The sequence below is a fragment of the Bos mutus genome, chromosome 12, assembly GCF_027580195.1.
Source record: "Bos mutus isolate GX-2022 chromosome 12, NWIPB_WYAK_1.1, whole genome shotgun sequence".
NCBI lineage: Eukaryota > Metazoa > Chordata > Mammalia > Artiodactyla > Bovidae > Bos > Bos mutus.
This window is the reverse complement of record NC_091628.1, coordinates 43,991,107-44,013,538: the sequence shown is the minus strand read 5'-3', so window position 1 is coordinate 44,013,538 and position 22,432 is coordinate 43,991,107. Positions and strand designations below refer to the sequence as shown.

Here is a 22,432-nt window from a genome sequence, read left to right as displayed (position 1 = left end):
AATTTGCTGTAGGACACAGGGAACCCAAAGAGAGGTGGGATGGGGAGGGAGAGGGAGATGGGAGGGAAATTTAAAGGAAGGGATATATATATATATATACATACACACACACACACACCTATGGCTGACTCAAGTTGATATATGGAAGAAACCATCATAATATTTTAAAGTAATTATCCTCCAATTAAAAATAAATAATTTTTTTAAAAAGAGAGACTATATGTTCTAAAGAAAGAATCAACAAAGAATTAAAAGGTAATAGTCTTTCAAACTGATATATTTTGGAGGTAAAATAGAAGCAATAAGAAAATCACATTATTACATTGTTTTGCTGATCTTATACATGGTAGCTGTGAATATCAAAGGATGCCTAATTAAAGCTATATCAAGCATGCTGATGACGTGTCAAAATCACAGTAGCAGGGACTCTTCCCTTAGATTGTGACTGACTGAGTGAACAGGGAAAAGAATTAAAATCAACCTTTATTCTAAATGTCTGCATTGCCTCCTTGTTGACAACCTCCTTGCAGCCACAGGTCAGTTATTGATTTCCACTAACAGCCAAGTGCATGATCAGATAGATCAACATCTTTCATGTGAAGGCAAAGCAAATTTCTTAATATGACTAATAAAGATAAGATCATAAAGAAAACATTAATTATTAACTATGGAATGTAAACTTAATTTCCTTGAGTTTCCTTATTGAATCATCTTATTATTGAGCATGTTCTATGATATTTGCATATTTAGTGGTGCTTTAGATTTTCATATATGTAAAATTTTAAAATTATCTAACTGTACGGATAAACTTGGAGAAGGAAATGGCAACCCACTCCAGTATTCTTGCCTTGAGAATCCCATGGATAGAGAAGCCTGGTGGGCTGCTGTCCATAGGGTCACACTGAGTCGGACATGACTGAAGTAACTTAGCATACATGCATGCATTGGAGAAGGAAATGGCAACCTACTCCAGTATTCTTGCCTGGAGAATCCCAGGACGGAGGAGCCTGGTGGGTTGCTGTCTATGGAGTCACACAGAGTCGGACAAGACTGAAGCGACTTAGCAGCAGCAGCAGGGACAAACTGATATTTTTCTCTCTATATTCAAAATACATGGCTAGATCATTTTATCCTGAATTTGTCTCATCATACTTTTCATCATCGTCAGTATTGTTGAAAGACAAAAATGGAAATTGAATGATAGGTGGAATTAACCATCTTGACCTGATTTTTACTTCCTTGGCTTGAACTGGACAGACTGCACTATCATGAACATTTAAAGAACAGCTTTTTATACTGAAATTCTGAAGCTGGATAATTTCTAAAGCATTTAACACAATGGTGATCATCATACAGCTTTAAGAAAATGATTCACTTGCAATTCTGTGTCAGAGAAACCTGAGCAGTTGCAGTTAGGTGGGGGAAATAACTTTAAAATGCTGTATGACTTTTTCTGAAGAAAAGCAATATAATAGAAGAAAGCTTATTCTTTCATCTTTGCCCTTTTGAGGACTGCTCTACTTGATGTCTGCCTCAATAACTCCATTCGATCACTTTGGTTCCACTTCAGTACCTTATTTGAACTTGAAGTATATCTTTGGAGATTACCAGTTCACTGTCACTAGTTTTTAATCAAGGTGTAGAAACAACTCAAAATCACTAATAACATCATGTCATCCTAAACCTGGTTTTGTTTTTGTTTTCATACACAAAGAATTGACTTTGGGGATAGATGTTGAATTACCAGGCTTCCCTGATATATAAGGCTCATTTAGTAAAGAATCCATCTGCAATGCAGGAAACCCCAGTTCGTTTCCTAGGTTAGGAATATCTGCTGGAGAAGGGATAAACTGCCCACTCCAGTACTCTTGTTACTTCCCTGGTGGCTCAGCTGGTAAAGAATCCACCTGAAATGTGGAAGACCTGGGTTTGATCTCTGGGTTGCAAAGATCCCCTGGAAAAGGGAAAGGCTACCCACCCCAGTATTCTGGCCTGGTGAATTCCATGAATTGTACAGTCCATGGGGTTGCAAAGAGTTGGACATGACTGAGTAACTTTCACTTTCAAAAGAGATATTTTAAGGGGCGCATCATACTTCTCCAAGACTCTCAGGGGAAGAACTATGTAAAGTCAAGGTATTTGCTTTCTTAACAATCTTTAGAATCAGGAAAGTTGCTCATGTGTTAAATTAAATTCTGGTTGTTTATACAATTACCAATGAGTCTACAAAGAATTTCAGCTCCTAGAAGCAATGTTGGGTCTTCCCAGATGGTTCTGGTGGTAAAGTACCTGGTTATCAGTGCGGGAGATGCAAGAGATGTGGGTTCAATCCCTGGGTCAGGAAGATGCCCTGGGAAAGGAAATGGCTATCCACTCTAGTATTCTTGCCTGGACAATCCCATGGACAGAGGAGCCTGACAGTCTACAGTCCATGGGGTCACAAAGGGTTGGACACAACCGAACACACACAGCACAGAAGCTATGTTGCATTATGATGAGTGAAGGAAGGTTCTCTCAAATCAAAAGCGAATCACCTGTCTGTGAAGTTTTCTTTCATAGCCTCATCTTCAGTAGAAAGAGACAAAGCTTAGTGACTAACTTGGACTCTGTGGGAGAGGGAGAGGGTGGGAAGATTTGGGAGAATGGCAATGAAACATGTAAAATATCATGTAGGAAACGAGTTGCCAGTCCAGGTTCGATGCATGATGCTGGATGCTTGGGGCTGGTGCACTGGGACGGCCCAGAGGGATGGTATGGGGAGGGAGGAGGGAGGAGGGTTCGGGATGGGGAACACATGTATACCTGTGGCGGATTCATTTTGATATTTGGCAAAACTAATACAATTATGTAAAGTTTAAAAATAAAATAAAATTGGAAGAATAGAATAAAAAAAAGAATAAAAAAAAAAAAAAAGCTTAGTGACTAACTTGGCTATGCTGCTGCTGCTACTTGGCTATATTCATTTCTAAAGTCTCTTCTGAGGATGGATCAAGGCTAAAATTATAAGTTAAATTCGTCAAAATTTAGTCTAGTGAAAACTTTATTTTATCTTTTAGTAGTCAGAGAATTTGGGTCACTTATCTGTACATTGTGTGGGTCTTTCAAAGAATATGGATTGAATAATAAATTAGTGTTCTGGGATAAAAAAAAAAAGCCATCATAATTATAAATTCTTGAGTACTGAGTACATTTTCTTGGTCAATCTCCCAGTGAATGTGCCGTACCTAAGTGCATCCTTTTTCTAAATCAAGTATCTTTTTACACACCCACGTGGAAATAAGCCAGTATGTGTTTGGGTGCATTTCATATGTACCAGATCTTAATACTCCAATGTGTGGTTCTTCACTGACAAGGGGAAACAGACTTCTCAGGGCTAACTCAATTTACTTCCATGATAAAGACTCATGGAGAAGGAGAAGTAAAAGACTGAGAGATACGTAGAAGCCATTGTACTTTCATGTAAATGTGGTACTAATGTAAACCCTCAGTTTGAAATGAATAAACATCAGTAGATCACAAAGAGCCTTCAATTAAGATATCTTTATAAGGGAGAGTGCTCATTAATGAAAAAGACAAAAATGTACTTTCCAAGAGTTTATAATTTAGGTGGAGATCAATGAAGTCTCATGCTTTTTTTTTTTTTTTAATTGCACTTATGTAAAGGCATTTCAGTGGCTTTTATTTGTGTCATTTGTCAAAAGAAGTGCATACAGCCCCGTTTGTCAATCAGCTGTCCAAAAATGTCTCCGTAGCTCTTAGGAAATTAGAGATAAGAAAATAGAAAATAAGGTCAATGCTTTAGAAGAAGCAGTTCTGCTTATGTGGCAAGAAATTAAAAAATTAAATTGTCTTCAAGGTGCCATGCTGAATTTAAATGGATGTGCGTTACCCCTCTACAAGTGAATGAGTCCATGCACTCTTGGGAACGCATTAGGAATCATATTTTGGGCATCTGGAATCATTCAGATTTTAGTATTGATATTTCTAAGTTACATCAGGATATTCAGAATATGAAGCAGGCAGAGTCTGACTTTTCCTCTCAATGGCTTTCTAATTCCCTCTTTGAAAATCTGGAGGGGTATCTTTCCCATAGATCCTTTTCTACAGTAATGATTGATGCAGCCTTGTGCTTGTGCCTGTTAGTTCTGATTTGTGTAATAGCCCCGTGCCTTTTCAGAATACTCAGCCGAAGTGTTTCTGCTCTATCTACTGAGTTTCATACCTATGCTCTAAAAAATAAAAAAGGGGGAGATGTTGGGAGCCGTGTTAGGCATTACTGACAAAAAGGAGGCACGGGCCCCAGCTCCCTCTCCTCATTCCACAGGCAAGGACCCGGGATTAAGGAGTTACGCCTTGTAATTCTGACTTGTCTTTTCCTCTCCTCGACTGAGTTGACTGAAAAGGAATATTAAGGTGCTTATTGTTCTTGAGAGGAGGATGAGAAGGCACAAAGTCTTCTGCAGCTGTGCTCAGAAAATAATTCATAAAGTTAATCATTGACATTTGTTCAAGGACTTTTACAAAAGAGTGTTGCAGGATGAGCACATAGGCTGTAGCTTGAGGCCATGGGAGGGATTGCTATCTGAAGCCTATTTGTGAGGAGGATGTTTATGGCAAAGGGGTTTACTGAATTTAGGGCTTATAAATAATTAAAACAGAAGTTAAAGATTTAAGAAATGTTGTAAAGTTAGCATATTTTACTATAGCTTATAGAAGTTAGGAATTTTTAGAGATACTATAGCTAGAAGCCTTTTTAAGAGATAGTGAGCTCAGGATGTTAGGGGCAAACAGGATTTAGGAAGATAAATATAAACTGAGGAGTGTAGCATGAGTTACAGTGTAATCACAGTTAACTGTAGGACACATTAGAGGAGGTAGAGAATAGATGATAAGGCTGATTCCAAGAGAATCACTGAAGCAGGAACTCTGTTTGAAGAGCAACAGTGATTTGTGGAGATAATAAATCTGGGAGAGGGGGAACTGAAAATGTCAAATCTCTGGCCTAATGTTTTTGTAAAAGTATAAAAGAGAATCTTAAACTTGAAATAAACAGGCAGTCCAAGAAAACTGGGAGAGGCTGTCTCATTCGCCGACACCATTCACCTCTTCAGGTTGAATCCCTGGCTGCTGGAGCTGGACTCCAGCATCATACAGCCAGTAATAATACAACTAGAACCCAATTGTCCAAAAAGCCATGTTTCCTTTCATTTATCAGTGCTGACATTTTCAACAAAGGTTAGAAAATTTCTTATAAGTATTATAAGGAAAGTGTTTCTAAAAAAAAACTTTAAAACTTTTTAAAAAGGTTACTTAAGAGGGCATTTTTTTAAATAATATAAATTAGAAAAACTTGGCTAGTATTAGACAAACTTTAGCTATAAAACTAAATATTTAATTAAAAAATTTCAAGTAGTATGACTTTATGCTCAGTTCAGTTCAATCGCGCAGTTGTCTCTGACTCTTTGTGACCCCATGGACTGCAGCACTTCAGGCTTCCCTGTTCATCACAAACTCCCAGAAATTACTCAAATTCATGTCCTTTGAGTCGGTGATGCCATCCAACCATCTCATACATTTTCATCCCCTTCTCCCACCTTCAATCTTTTCCAGCATCAGGGTCTTTTCAAATGAGTCAGTTCTGTGCATCAGGTGGCCAAAGTAATGGAGTTTCAGCTTCAAAGTCAGCCCTTCCAATGAATATTCAGGATTGATTTTCTTTAGGATGGACTGGTTGAATCTCCTTGCTGTCCAGGGGACTCTCAAGAGTCTTCTCCAACACCACAGTTCAAAACCATCGATTCTTTAGCACTCAGCATTTTTTACAGTCCAACTCTCACATCCATACATGACTGCTGGAAAACCATAGTTTTGACTATATGGACCTTTGCTGACAAAGTAATGTCTTTGATTTTTAATATGCTGTCTACATTTGTCATAGCCTTTCTTCAAGGAGCAAGTGTCTTTTAATTTCACAGCTGCAGTCACCATGCAGCTGTGATTTGGAGCCAAAAAAATAAATTCTGTCACTTTTTCCATTGTTTCCCCATCTATTTGCCATGAACTGATGGAACAAGATGCCATAATCTTCATTTCCTGAATGTTGAGTTTTAAGCCAACTTTTACTCTCCTCTCACTTTCATCAAGAGGCTCTTGAGCTTTTCTTCACTTTCTGCCTTAAGGGTGGTGTCATCTGCATAGCTGAGGTTATTGATATTTCTCCTGGCAATATTGATTCCAGCTTGTGCTTCCTCAAGCCCAGCATTTCTCGTGATGTACTCTGTATATAAGTTAAATAAGCAGGGTGACATATGTATAAGTATGTCAATAAAGCCTTGACATACTCCTTTCCCTATCTGGAACCATTATTTCATCCCATGTCCAGTTCTAACTGTTACTTCTTGACCTGCATACAGATTTTACAGAAGACAGGTCAGATGTTCTGGTATTCCCATCTCTTTTTTTCACAGTTTGTTGTGATCCACACATGGTGATATATAAAGCCATGATATTAAAAGACGCTTACTCCTTGGAAGGAAAGTTATGACCAACCTAGGTAGCATGTTCAAAAGCAGAGACATTACCTTGCCAACAAAGGTTCGTCTAGTCAAGACTATGGTTTTTCCTGTGGTCATGTATGGATGTGAGAGTTGGACTGTGAAGAAGGCTGAGTACCAAAGAATTGATGCTTTTAAACTGTGGTGTTGGAGAAGACTCTTGAGAGTCCCTTGGACTGCAAGGAGATCCAACCAGTCCATTCTGAAGGAGATCAGCCCTGGGATTTCTTTGGAAGGAATGATGGCTCAAGCTGAAACTCCAGTACTTTGGCCACCTCATGCGAAGAGTTGACTCATTGGAAAAGACTCTGATGCTGGGAGGAACTGGGGGCAGGAGGAGAAGGGGATGACAGAGGATGAGATGGCTGGATGGCATCACTGATTCAATGGACGTGAGTCTGGGTGAACTCTGGGAGTTGGTGATGGACAGGGAGGCCCGGCGTGCTGCGATTCCTGGGGTTGCAAAGATTCAGACACGACTGAGCGACTGATCTAACCTGATCTGACACAGTCAAAGGCTTTGGCATAGTCAATAAAGCAGAAATAGATGTTTTTCTGGAATTCTCTTGCTTTTGTGATGATCCAACAGATGAGGGCAATTTGATCTCTGATTCCTCTGCCTTTTCTTAATACAGCTTGAACATCTGGAAGTTCATGGTTCATGTACTGTTGAAGCCTGGCTTGGAGAATTTTGAGCGTTAATTTGCTAGTGTGTTTGAGATGAGTGTAATAGTGCGATAGTTTGAGCATTCTTTAGCATTGCCTTTCTTTGGGAATGAAATGAAAACTGACCCTTTCCAGTCCTGTGGCTTCTGCTGAGTTTTCCAAATTTGCTGGCATACTGAGTTCAGCAATTTCACAGCATCATCTTTTAGGATTGGAAATAGCTCAACTGGAATTCCATCACCTCCCCTAGTTTTGTGCATAGTGGTAATTCCTAAAGACCCACTTGACTTTGAATTCCAGGTTGTCTGGCTCTTGGTGGGTGATCACACCATTGTGGTTATCCAGGTCATGATCTTTTTTATACAATTCTTCTGTGTATTCTTGCCAGCTCTTCTTAATATCTTCTGCTTTTCTTAGGTCTGTAGCATTTCTGTCCTTTATTGTGTCCATCTTTGCATGAAATGTTCCCTTGGTATCTCTAATTTTCTTGAAGAGATCTCTAGTCTTTCCCATTCTATTGTTTTCCTCTATTTCTTTGCATTGATCACTGAGGAAGGCTTTCTTATTTGTCCTTGCTTTTCCTTTGGAACTCTGCATTCAGATAGGTATATCTTTCCTTTTCTCCTTGCCTTTCATGTCTTTTCTATTTGTAAGGCCTCCTTAGACAACCATTTTGCATTTATTTTTCTTGGTGATGGTTTTGATCACTGCCTCCTGTACAATGTTTATGCTCAGTGAACATTTATTAAGAAAGATGGTAACAATTACCCTGTGTACGAGACAGCAAAAGAGACACTGATGTATAGATCAGTTTTATGGACTCTGTGGGAGAGGGAGAGGGTGGGGAGATCTGGGAGAATGGCATTGAAACATGTATAATATCATGTATGAAACGAGTCACTCACTAGTCCAGGTTCAATGCACAATACCGGATGCTTGGGGCTGGTGCACTGGGACGACCCAGAGCGAGGGTATGGGGAGGGAGGAGGGAGGTGGGTTCAGGATGGGGAACACAGGTATACCTGTGGCGAATTCATTTTGATATTTGGCAAAACTAATACAATATTGTAAAGTTTAAAAATAAAATAAAATGAAAAAAAAAAAAGAAAATGAAAAAATAAAGAAATGATGTTTAATAATGTTCTATTAGAACATATTTGAATTGATTTAATATCAGTCAGTGTGTTTTGATGTGAATTATCAAAATTAAAAATTTTCTAAACCTTTTGGAAATTTAATAAAATAATTTAATTTTAGAAATGCGTAAGTAAATCTTTCAATATGCAGGTGGTATTCATATTGCTTTTCTATTGTCTGCTAATGACATTAGCATATTTCTCTTAACATATTAAACATAATTTACATATTTAAAGATGTTTTAATGTTTGTAATTAATGTCTTAGTTTATAAAAGCTTTGATATATTGACATTCACTCTTTGCTACTGATGCAAAAAGTTTTTGCTATTTTTTAAAAATTTTGTTTAGTTGTTTAAGTCTTGCTGTCAGTTTTTTTTTTTTAATTTGTCTCTTTATTTTTGATGTAACTATATTATTTGAGTGGTTAGTGATTATATAGACTTAAAAAAATTCTAAGTCTTGAGGTTTTTCCTCCTGAACTATTGCTCTTAGGCCCACCTAGAATTGAACATTTATCAACTACATTTTCATCTTCTATGATGTTTAAGGTTTTAGTAGAATGTGATCAAAGGCATGTTACCAAAAATTACCCTGTCTCTGAGAAGCACAGTGTAAACATGCTAGTTCTGTATCCCTCTTTGCTGTGCTTTAACCCATGTCACACCTAAATCTCATTTTTCTAAAAAGAGTAAGACAAAAGTCTTAATGACTTTTTCTTCAAAAGCCAATTGATTACTTCAACACTATTCATCTGAATAATAAAATGTTTTTTTTAATGATTTGTACAGCCACTTTTATCATGTTATACTCACATGTTTTAAAGTTGTTTTTTACTTTCTTTTCATGTTCATTAATATAGCCATTTTCTTTCATCATAAAGCCACATTTTTTTTTCAGTTTTATTTATTTATTTATTTTTATACTTTACAAAACTGTATTGCTTTTGCCATACATTGACATGAATCCACTGTGGGTGTACATGTGTTCCCCACCCTGAACCCCCCCTCCCATCTCCCTCCCCACCCTATCCCATTGAGTCATCCCAGTGCACCAGCCCTGAGCACCCTGTATCATGCATCGAACCCGGACTGGTCATTTGTTTTACATATGATATTTTACATGTTTCACTGCCATTCTCCCATATCATCCCGCTCTCGCCCTCTCCCACAGAGTCCAAAAGACTGTTCTATATATCTGTGTCTCTTTTGCTGTCTCACATACAGGGTTATTGTTACCATCTTTCTAAATTCCATAGCCACATTTTTTAAATATTTGAGGTTATAAAATACTTTTTAATATTTCATAGACCAATTTTTTCTCCAGATTCCTTTGTATTAGAGACTGTCTCACCTTTAAAAATGTATTTCCTAACATTTGACATTTGAATGTTCAGAGAAACACAAGCACAATTTTATAAATACCTTGTACAAATATCATTATTATATAAATTGTGATTTTAAGATAATTATGATTTCCATAATAGCAAACTACCTCATTCAAAAGTCATATGATTCTTTCCATTCATTTAAATTAACATTATTCAATAAAGTTTTTCATTGTTTTTTTGTCTAGAGTTGGAACCTATCTTGTTGACTTCATTTTTAGATAATTTACTTTTAGTGGTGCTATTTAAATAAGTTCTGTTCTTTATACAATCTATGTGATTTTTATAAAAGGAATTGCATTCCCTTCTCCAGGGCATGTTTCCGACCCAGGGATCAAACCTAGTCTTCCACACTGCAGGCTGATTCTTTACCATCTGACCTACCAGAGAAGCCCCTATATATTTATATCTCTATACAACTCTTCCTCAATTTATAATTTATGTCTTGAATCAATTGCAAGTCCAAAGTATAGTAAGCTGAAACTGTATTTAATACACTAACCTATAGAACATCAGAACTTAGCCTAACCCACCTTAAGTGTGCTCAGTCTACCTACAATTGAGTAAAACCATCTAATGCAAAGCCTATTTCATAGTAGAGTGTTGAAAATCATATGTAATTTATTGAATACTGTCTGAAAGTGAAAAGTAGAATGGTTGTAACAATATTAGTTATTTAATTTTGTGATGATGTGGCCACATATGAACTGCTTCTCACTGCCCTGCCCAGCCTCACAAGAAAGTATTGTACTTCATATTGCTGGCTCAGCAAAAGATTAAAATTCAACTTAAGATTTCTATTGAATACATACCACGTTCACACCATCATAAGCTGAAAAATCATTAAGTCAAACCATTGAAACACAGTCGGGGACTGTCTTTATATAGCTGTATATCAGTTTATTATCATTTTACAAATATTTATATTGGATCTAGAATTTCCTTGGTTGTTTTCTTGGTACATATGAAAGTGTTATGGCAATTATGAAATGCTTGCAATACCATCCTAAAAATTTAGAAGGGATTACCTAAAGAGTAAAGACTCATTTGTCTTTGAAAGATATTTTCTCTGCAATAATACTTTTTTTGTAAGTACAAGAATTTTATCTTGAAATTATATTTTTCATAAGTATGTAGATACATGAAATTTTTATTATATGAAAACTTCAGAATATATCATTTTAATAATATTTTCTTTAAAATTTGAGGTCTTAAGTATTTTAAAAAGTATCCAATGCTTTAAAATTTTTCCAGAATTCTTCTCAATATTTATTGTTTTCTATAAAAATGTATATACATCTGACTAATTTAATCTTTCCTAAAGTTTGATGGCATCAGGATACATTACTTATTATTGGGCATGGCATCAGGATACATTACTTATTACTGGGCCATGATGCTCTTTGGTCATTATATAATGTGTTTTGTTGTAATAGCCATAAATGTTTGTTCTGAGTTAAAACAATGCATTTTTTTCCTGGTTATTCCTTCACTATCAGCTATTGCTATTTTCAACTGTCTCAGACCATTTTGATTTGCAGGTTTGTAAAAAGTATTGAAAGTCACGTAACTAAGCTTGTGCTCTCTCTGCTCAATCATGTCCAACTCTTTGTGACCCCATTGACTATAGCCCACCAAGCTCCACTGTCCATGGCATTACTCAGCAAGGGTACTGGAGCGAGTTGGCCATTTCCTCCTTCAGGGAATCTTCCCTGATGCAGGGATGGAAACTGTTTCTTCTGAGTTTCTCATTGCAGGTGGATTCTTTACCACTGAGCCATTGCAGAAGCCCTGTTACTAAGCTTATTAGTATTATATTAAAATTACAGTTTGGGCTTCCCAAGTGGCTCTAGTGGTAAAGAACCCACCTGCTAAGGCAGGAGATGCAAGAGACCTGGATTGGATCCCTGGGTAGGGAAGATCCCTTGGAGGAGGAAATGGTAAACCCACTCCGGTATTCTTGCCTGGAGAATCCCATGAACAGAGGAGCCTGGTGGACTAGAGTCCATGGGGTCGCAAAGAGTCATACATGACTGAAGCAACTTAGCAGACAAAAGAAAAAAAAAAAAACTCTCTGTGATACCTGAAGTCCTTTCTATTGAGTTGAATAAAAGCCTTTAGCTTCTTTATATTTTGTGTCATCTATTTTGTCTTTAGAAAATTCCTATCATTTTATTCTGTGCAGTGTTCAAGACAAGTATCATTGCTAAATATTTGAATTATAGATATGAAATAAACCATCTGTAATTTATAATCACATTTGACTGTATGTATGAACAATTCCAAAGATACCTAGAACCACACTTTAATAACATATTGAGCACTTTTTTCTCAGTTTTGTATTTTAAGAAAGGAGTTTGCTGTTTGTTTTGTCATGAGAAAAACACTTTTGTGTTTGTATTGTATCTAATATCTTCTGGTTATGTTACTGAAGTTGGAAAAAATATACATTTAAAAATGAAAAATAAAATGAACTATTTTACTGCTATAACACATTGACATAAACACTTTTTAAAACAAGTACCAACTTTTAGCTCACAAGTGGGTCACAGGTCCAGGAAGGCATGTCTGGTTTCCTCTGCTCAAGATCTCAAAAGGCTTGAAAGCAAGGTGCTGGCAAGGCTGTGTTCTCATCTGAAGCTGGAAGCCATCTTCCAATGTCATACAGATTACTGAATGAGAGTTTATGAAAATAGGCTGCTATTTGGCCTGCAGTCACACATTTTAAAGTTGTGCCTCCACTTTGCAGGCATTTGAAAAAACCAGTGATAGTTTCATAAACAAAGGAACCCCAGAGTAACTATGTCTTAAAGTAAAATTTCCTTTTTAATCTCTTTCAAATGCATTGCTAACCAACACTTCCTGTGCTTAGTTGCTCAGTCGTGTCTGTCTCTTTGCAACCCCCACAAGGCTCCTCTGTCCATGGGGATTCTGTAGGCAAGAATAATGGTGAGGGTTGCCATGCCCTGCCCTCCTCCAAGGGATCTTTACAATCCAGGGATCAAACCCAGCAGTTCACTCTTATTCATATTCTGTTCTTAATTTATGTAATGAAAAATATTGTCTTTACTTTAAGGAACAACACAGGGTAATATTGCTTAGACAGAATGGCTTCATCCTTTCTCTGATTCAGGAAACCACCAAGGGGAAAAGTAAAGGAAACAATAGGACTCAAAAAAAAAAAAAAAAAAAAAGTTGATAAATGTTTACAAGTATAACACAGGAAGTTTATATAGACAACCAATGAGGTATGCTAGTAAGAAAATTCCTTACAGAATATTATTATTAACTTTTATTAGAAAAAGAGCAGGCATATTTTTAACTTCATGATCATTGCAAATTAGATAAAATATTTAGATTACATGCTGACTAAATGAGGAAATAATTTACTGACTACTATAGTAAACTCTACAAATCAAGAAATACTTGTTTATTTTTAAATTTTTTTTTTTTAACCTCTCATTAAAATAAATAAATTTATATTAAAAATATTTGTTTTATATTACTAAAATTTCTTTTTTTTTTTTAACTAATCAAAACTGAAGAGTAGAGTGAACATAGACTTTGGTTTCTGGGGTAGGAAAATAATGCCTCCCAAAGATATCTATGGGACTTCCTTATAGCTCAGATGGTAAAGAATCTGCCTGCAATTCAGGAGACCTGGATTTGATCCTTGGGTCAGGAAGATCCTCTGGAGAAGGCAATAACAATCCGCTCCAGTATTCTTCCCTAGAGAGTCCCATGGACAGAGGAGCCTTGCAGGCTACAGTCCGTGAAATCGCAGTTAGAGACAACTGAGCGACTAACATGTATGTATGTGAAGTGAAGTCTCTCAGTCGTGTCCGACTCTTTGTGACCCCATGGACTGTAGCCTACCAGGCTCCTCCCTCCATGGGATTCTCCAGGCAAGAGTACTGGAGTGGGTTGCCATTTCCTTCTCCAGGGGATCTTCCTGACCCAGGGATCCCCAGGATATGAGTATGTTAGTTTACATAGCAAGTGCAGGAAAGGGGCTGGTTGTGAAGGGAATTAAGGTTGCTAATTGGCTAACCTTAAATAGATTTTTCTACATTAACTCAAGTTAAATTTCGGGTGAGCCTATTATAATCACAAGAATTACTGTCAGAGAAGCACTATGTTGCGGGCCCTGAAGATGGAAGAAGAGGTCACAAAGAACATGTGAGGTCTAAGCACCACTTCTCTAGAGCCTCCTGAAAGAAAGAGCTGCCAACACCTTGATTTTAACACAAGATCTAATTTGAATGCCTGACCTTCAGAACTAAGAGATAGTGTGTGTTTGTTAGGCTGCTAATTTGAGATAATTTTTTACAATAGCCATAGTAAGTTTAAACAACTTTAAAATTTTGCATAATGAGTATAGGAATGCATTCCTATTTCTGATGTAGTTCAGTTCAGTTCAGTCACTCAGTCGTGTCCGACTCTTTGCGACCCCATGAATTGCAGCACGCCAGGCCTCCCTGTCCATCACCAACTCCCGGAGTTCACTCACGTCCATCAAGTCGGTGATGCCATCCAGCTATCTCATCCTCTGTCATCCCCTTCTCCTCTTGCCCCCAATTCCTCCCAGCATCAGAGTCTTTTCCAATGAGCCAACTCTTCACATGAGGTGGCCAAAGTACTGGAGTTTCAGCTTTAGCATCATTCCTTCCAAAGAACACCAGGACTGATCTCCTTTAGAATGGATTGGTCGGATCTCCCTGCAGTCTAAGGGACTCTCAAAAGTCTTCTCCAAAACCACAGTTCCAAAGCATCAATTCTTCAGTGCTCAGCTTTCTTCATAGTCCAACTCTCACATTCATACATGACCACTGGAAAAACCATAGCCTTGACTAGATGGACGTTTTTGGCAAAGTAATGTCTCTGCTTTTGAATAGTTACTTTAGGATAAAAATATATAGGTCACCTTTGAAATCTACAGCTAGAGGAAAAACACTGTAAAAACTAAAAATCCTGCCATGTGTTGAGGTTTAAGACATGCCTAGTTTGCTTGAATGATACTTTGAATCTCAAATCTAGTTCTCAATATTCCCTTTGAATAGCGTCATCTTTGGTTGTTCAGAGGCCATTGACTTCACATATTTTCAATGATTTTCTCTTAGAAAGATGACTATACTTTAGATTCCCAGCAGAAAATTTGATCAAGGTTTTGGAGATTAAGAAAATAGTTGTTCAGACATTTATTTCCTTGCATACCCAGATCTGCAAAATATGGGTTTCTTGGCAATGGATTAATTACGATTAGGTTATACTATTTCTTCTGTCATGATTTGTCAAGAGTTGGTCATAAGAGAGAGGCATTTGCATATAACATACAACTCAGTTTTGAGACATTCATGGCATTCCAGTGCTATTAAGCTTTGATAATTCAGATGACCTTGAAATTGTTTAATACTTTAGTTCACCTTGGAATTTCAAATTTTGTGTATTTGAATAAAACTTTAATGTAAAACATAAAGAATTCACCTACAATGCAGGAGATCTGGGTTCAAGCCCCGGGTTGGGAAGATCCCCTGGAGAAGGTAAAAGGCTACCCACTCCAGTATTCTGGCCTGGAGAATTCCAAGGACTGTATAGTCCATGAGGTAGCAAAGAGTCGGACACAACTGAGAGACTTTCACTTTCATAATAATTACATTTAAGCATAAAATAAGCAGATTTATTTAAATAGTATTTTATGTTAACAAACTGTTTCAAATAACTTTCATGAATATTAAAGTTCATTTTTACTCTAACAATGTTAATAGTACTATAATACTTGATATTTAGCTGTATGAAAATTAGCTAATGTATTTAATAATATCAGAAAGCCAAATTTAATTCATTCTAACTCAGTATTTATATTATTACTGCTTTTTCACTTTTGAATAAAAATTGAGCATAATTTACACCATTTTTACCTCAATTAGTAGAACTTTTCCTGCCAAGTTTATATTTGTTTAGTTCATTGCTTGTTAGGTTCTATGAGTAAATGAGACCTCTGAAGAATGTCTTCCCTAGTTTGCAAACTTGTAATATATTACAAGTAAAATAATTTTTAGTGCATAAGTGAAAGTACACAAAACATTGACTTGTAAATGTAGGGATATTTAATCATTAAGGATGTAACATTGATGAATATGAGTCTAAACATGATGAAACACAGAGCAAGATCAGTGTTTACTGGCTTATAACTTATCATATAAACATTTGTGAATTAGTTCAAGTTAGATATTTTTAATGTGAAATATTTAACTGAATCCCTTAAAACATATGTCATTAATGATTTAGCTTATTCTCTCAATTTCAATTTTACTAGTCAGATTCACTGCATTTCTCAAACTTATTCATTAAAAAGCTTTTAGGAAAGATAAGCTATTTTATTTAGATTATAACATAGTTGATAAGGATAGGAGATCATTTCATGTATCTAAATTCTATTGCTATTTCCTGGATGCATTTTATTAAAAATAAGGTTAAAAAAAAAAGGCATCGCTAACATTTGTTTGCATATCTTAAAGCTGACTTTTAAAACCTTTGTTATTTAAGACATAAGACAAATTTTAAAGCAATTTGGTAAAGGATTTGCTAAATTAACCTCTCTTCAACTCTCAGAAATTATACAGATAGCATGTGTAACTTATTTATTTAAAAGGACTTTAATATATTTCTTTTTAGGCTAGGCTTATATTACTTTTTTTTATAGCAAACAATGATAAAGGGAAACTATAAAATTTACAGAACTGTCATGCTAAATAATGATTTCATTGAGTCAGTAGTTTAGCATGAGATCATTATGTAATTCAATAAGCTGAACATATGTGTCTACTTTAATCATTAATGCCTTCTCTGCCAAGAAGAGAAAATAAGGTACTTAAGTTACCACTCCCTTTGTTTTCTTGCCATCGTTTTCTTCAAGAAAAGTGATTGTGACAAGAACGTTTTCATATCCTAATTTGTGCAGTGTCTTGGGAAGATTCTTTTTTGGATTCATAGTAAACAGTGACTTTTTGATTTATATTTTATCAGGAGCTACAACCATAGAGAAATATGACCTCAGAACAAATTTGTGGATCCAGGCAGGGATGATGAACGGCAGAAGATTGCAGTTTGGTGTGGCTGTTATTGATGACAAACTCTTTGTAATTGGAGGTCGAGATGGCTTGAAGACATTGAACACTGTTGAATGTTACAACCCCAAAACCAAAACTTGGACTGTTTTACCACCAATGTCAACGCATAGACATGGTCTAGGTAAGATTCTTCTTTATTAATGTCATTTTTGGGAAGTATTTTATTGAAAGTAAGAAAGTGAATGAAAGTGAAGTTGCTTAGCCATGTCCGACTCTTTGTGACCCCATGGACAGTAGCCTGCACCAGGCTCCTCCGTCCATGGGATTTTCTAGGCAAGAGTACTGGAGTGGGTTGCCATTTCCTTCTCCAGGGAATCTTCCTGACCCAGGGAACGAACCCAGGTCTCCCATATTGTACACAGACGCTTTACTGTCTGAGCCACCAGGGAAAGTAAGAATGTGTGTTCAGATATAGTATTATTTTGATCAATTATCATTAACTTGAGATAAGCTGTGAACTCATGTATATATATGTTGATATATATATATATATATAGAACATATATATAGATAGATAGATTCTTGACATTTTCCTGTGTTGACCAATGTGCATTAAACTGTTAAAAGAGTGATGTTAAATATACCAACATGAAATATCCTTGGTTTCCATCAATGAATGAATGGAAAAAGAAAATGTGATACATATACATGATGAAATATTGTTCAACCATTAAGAATAATGAAATTCTGCCATTTGCAACAACATGGATGGGCTTTGAGGGAATTATGCCTAGTGAAATAAGTTAAATAGAGAAAAATAACCATATGACCTCATTTACATGTGGAATCTGGAAAAAAAAAAAATCATGGATTTAGAGCAAAGATTGGTTGTTGCCTGAAGCAGGGTTTTGAGAGTGGGTGAAATGGGTGAAGGGACTCAACATTAAAAATTTCCAGTTATAAAATGAGTAAGTCATGGAGATATAATGTACAGCATGGTGACTATAATTAATAAAACTTTATTGCATATTTGAAAGTAGTAGGAGAATGGATCTTGAAAGTTCTCATCATATGGGGAAAAATTGCAACCATGTGTCAAGATGGATGTTAACTGAACTACTGTGGTGGTCATTCTGCAAAATATACAAACATTGAATCATTATTTGTACAGGAAACTAATGTGCTATATCAACTGTACCTCATTTTCTTAAATAAAATAAAAGCAAGGACTTGTAAAAAATATACCTAGATGAGTAGACCTCAAGTTATTTTCAGTTTTCAAAGTATGATACTCATACAGCATGTAAAATTCATCTACTATGAATAGAAAATGCAGAACTATCATGGAAAGACCAGAGTAATACAATATGGAAGAAGAAACAGTTAATGTGAATTGAGAAAGCAATTAAGGTGGTTTTCTCTAGCATTAGTGGATAGTCAAATCTTTGCATTTAATTGTTGCCATCTTGAAAAGTCCATGGGAGAGGGCAGAACAGATTTAGGAAAAGAGTGACTCCTCAATAGGCACTAGAAATCAATATAATAGGACTCAACTAATCTCCACTAGGGAGTAACCTGGAGATGGGGTGAACTGTATTTGGATTCAGAAGTTCTGGGTGTGAGTTTTCAATCTATCAGTGGATATTGGCTTGATTTGGGACCAGCAGTTAAACTATGAGTCTTCATTTCTTCATTTGCCACCAATTCAAGGTTATGAATTAGATTAAAATTGAATGATGATAATGAATGTGAAATCACTTGTAAATTATAAATTCATCAACAAATATTTGAAAAAGAGTCATATAATATAGATCCTGAATTTGTGTTTCTCATCCTGTGGATTGTAAGAAGTCCTGGTTAGTTTTTTGAAGACCTGAAATATGTCAGATAGTCGACTAAGTACGTTTAGAAATATACATTAGAAAGATATTGAGGTCTAATTGCAAATTTACTGATCCAGACTTTCAAAGGAAAGCAAACTCATAAAGCATTTAAAAAGCAAAAATTAATGGTAGTTTAAGGTTTTCAGCACTAAAATATAATTCATATCTGCCATCATCTAAGACAAACTTTAAAAATAGCTCTGAACTAAAACAACTTACCTTTTTGTTCTTTTGATTTACCTCCACTTTTATCAGTTTTCTGATTTTTATTTTATTTGCCATAGTTAGTAAATGTCTTGCTCTGTGATATGCAGTGAGATTACAAGATTGCCCATGTATCCCATATTATACTCCAAGTGGCAAGACACTAAAGTAAAATTTTAATATAAAATAAAATCTCAAAATAATTTAGTTGACCTATATAACTTTCCCTCACCTAGATTTGTTTGAAAAAAATCCTTACATGATTATATTAGAAAGCCACATGAGTTCTTTGGTTGTTAAAGTTGAATATGTGGTCAAAAACATTTCATAGATATCAATAAATGAAGATTGATTCTTTCTGCTGGATGAAATAGCAAATAAAACTGTATTCATGTTAAGTCTATGATATCAGGGAGTAATGCATCTCTCTAGGGAATGAAGCTAATGAAGACCACAATTGCCTGCCGAGTTGCTGAGTTTTTATTTTAGCATTATATCTGTGAAACACATAGTTCTATAAATCATGTCTTCTTTCCCACAACATTTATTTTGTATAAAGTTGAATAAGTCATTCTTATAATACACTGTTTGCAAGTAAGTAGTTTTAGGAAAAATTGACAAAATAGTAATATAGCTGTTGTTGATTATGGATTTTCTATATGCCATGCTTTGTGTTGCATGTTAAATATATGATAGGATTTGTTTTTGTTTGTTTAGTTTTCAAATGAGATAAAATTAGGTGTTAAAGTGTAGAATTGAGTACTTTTGAGTCTATTCATAGAGTTATGTAGTCATCACCACTATCAAACTCCAAAATATTTTTATCATCCTAAAAAGAAACCCTGTAATCAATAGCAGTCACTCAATATTGCCCCACCTGCCTGGACCCTTTAGCAAAAATTAAACGATTTTCTGTCCTGGTGAAATTGCCAACTCAAGATAATTCATTTAAATACAATCATATAATTTGTGGTTTTCTGATTTGTTTCCACTTTTTGGTTATTATGAATAAAACTAAAATGAAAATCCATGTATGTATTTTTGTATGAATATATATGTTAAGTTCTGTTGGATATGTACATATGAGAAAAGTTGTTGAGTTACACGGTAGCTCCATCTTTAAATTTTGGATGAACTGCCAAGCTATTTTCCAGAATAGCTGTTCCATTTTCCATCTCCTCAGCAAAATATGAGGGTGCCAATTTTTCCACATCCTTGACAACACTTGTTATTGTTTATTCTTTTTCTATTATAATGATCACAATGTTATCTCATGATTTTATAAAAATTTCTCTAATGAATAATTTTGAGAAATATTTCATGTGCTTATTGACCATTTGTACCTTCTCTGGATAAATATATATAAGTTTTGTTCAGTTTTCTTTTTCTTTTATTGTCCACTTTATATTCTATATATGAGTTTTCTATCAGATATAAGATTGCAAATATTTCATTCCATTCTATGGGTTCTAATTTAACTTTTTGATAGGACCCTTTGAAGCACAATAACTATTGACTTACTAAAGTTAAATTTATTTTCCTTTCTTTTGTTGCTTCTGCTTTTAGTGGAATATAAGAGAAAATATTGTCTAATTGATGGTCATAAAATTTATGTTAATACTTTAGAAATTTTATACCTTTTGGTCTTAAATTTAAAAACATAATCTATTTATTAATATGATGTGAGCTAATAGTTTAACATCATTTTTGCATGTTGTTTCACTGTTCTTTGTTGAAAAAAATCTTTCCTTTCCATTGACTTATCTTGGCACATCATGAAAAATTTATTGGCCATAAATATGGAGATTTATTTATAGACATTAAATTCTACTCTATTAATATCCCTACCTATACTTACACCAATACCACACTGCCTTGATTACTGTAGCTTTGTAATAAGATTTGAAATTGGATAATGTCAGCTCTCTGACTTATGTAGGACTGTGTTTAATAGCCACATATCTGTTATTGTCATACAAATTGCATATTTATACATTATACATCCGTCTCAATACAGTTTTAAAATTATTACTTTATGCAGATGTCTTTATAATGACAGGAGAAAATAAAGTGCTATAAATTATTAAAAATACAGTTATTACCTTAATAGAGTTCTTTACTCTTCTTGTGAATTTATGTTCCTATCTAGAAATGTCTACAGCCTGACCCAAAGTACCCCTTTCAGGGAAGATCTATTAGCAACAAATTCCCTTTATGTTTTGTTTATTTATTTTTTAAAATCTTGATATACGATCATTTCTCCTTTATTTTTAAAGGACATAAAATTCTTAACAGTCTTTTTATGTTAACACTTTGAATATGCCATACCATGTCTTTTGGTCTCCTTGATGAGAAATGAACTGTTAATCTTTTTGAGAATCCTTTGTGCCTGATAAGTTGCTACTCTTTTGCTACTTATAAGATTCTCACTTTGACTTTTAACAGTGTGTGATATGCCTATGTGTGCCTAGTTTTGAGTTCATCCTACTTGTAGGTTATTGAACCCAGCTATCTCCCAGTTCAGCTGAGCTCCTGATAAGGCAGAGTTGTAAACTGACCACTGAAGTGTTGAAAGATTGCCCCAACATGAACACTGAGCCCCTAAGCAAAGGCAAGTTTTCTTTCTCCTTTCCTCATAAAGGTCTTGGCAGAAGTGCCTGAAGAAGACCTCTTGCCAAGACTCAGACATGGATACCTTAGGATGAAAGGTGGCTGGGAGAGAAATGCCAATATGTGAAGAGCATGATCAGCTTCAATGCAATTTTCTTGAAAGTTTGCAGTACTTTGGTTTTGCACCAAAATTGGTATAGGGATAATAGCTTTCTCCTATGAGACCTGCCAGGTAAAGGCTTTGTAATAGCTTATGATCAGGTTTAAAACATCATAAGTAGATTTTTAGCAGGAGCTAGACTCTTCATGACTTATCTTTCATTCCTGCTTACACAAATCCTCAAGGTCAGATGGAGATGAAAACTTATTACCTTCACAGATTTTACCTGTGTACGTGCACATGACCTTTAAGAGTACCAGGAATACGTCAATTTTTTCAAATTTCTCCATGGACATCCTTTCCCCAGTTCTTCTTCTGTTGTTGTTGTTGTTGTTTTCAGCTTCTTGTTTGCTTTAACTGTTTTCACCACCTCAGGCTGCATTGACATTAAGTAATTGCCACTGATTTTTTTTTTTTTTTTTTGACACACATCCTGGAGCATTCTCAGTAAGAAGAAGCCTTAATCAGGTGAAACAAGAAACTCTTGCAAGTGTAGGTTTTCAGAAAACGACCAGACCCATCAGAATAAGAGCAATTTCCTAAGAATGAGACTTCTGAGGAATCTCCAAAATCTGTCCAGAGCCCTTCATTGACTGATATGCTGTTAGATTTCATCACTACCTTGATCGTGAGGTTGTTGGTTTTCAAGATTACTGGACAGTTAGGGAAAAGGTGCTTGTAATAAAACCATAGAGCTCATTATTCTTATGTAGATTAAGCTGTTTTTATTTTTTTCTTGAATAAATCTCTTCAAATATTTAAT

The 22,432-nt window shown here is 35.4% G+C and overlaps 1 protein-coding gene across 2 annotated transcripts in view; it reads left to right on the top strand.

Annotated features, from left to right (window-relative positions):
- Positions 1-22,432, top strand: part of KLHL1 (kelch like family member 1) — a 539,840-nt gene that overhangs the window by 407,963 nt on the left and 109,445 nt on the right. For both annotated transcript variants that reach the window (XM_070380850.1, XM_070380849.1), the window contains one exon: positions 16,769-16,993. In XM_070380850.1, coding sequence (XP_070236951.1) covers positions 16,769-16,993 — 225 coding nt within the window. The remainder of the gene's footprint in view (positions 1-16,768; positions 16,994-22,432) is intronic.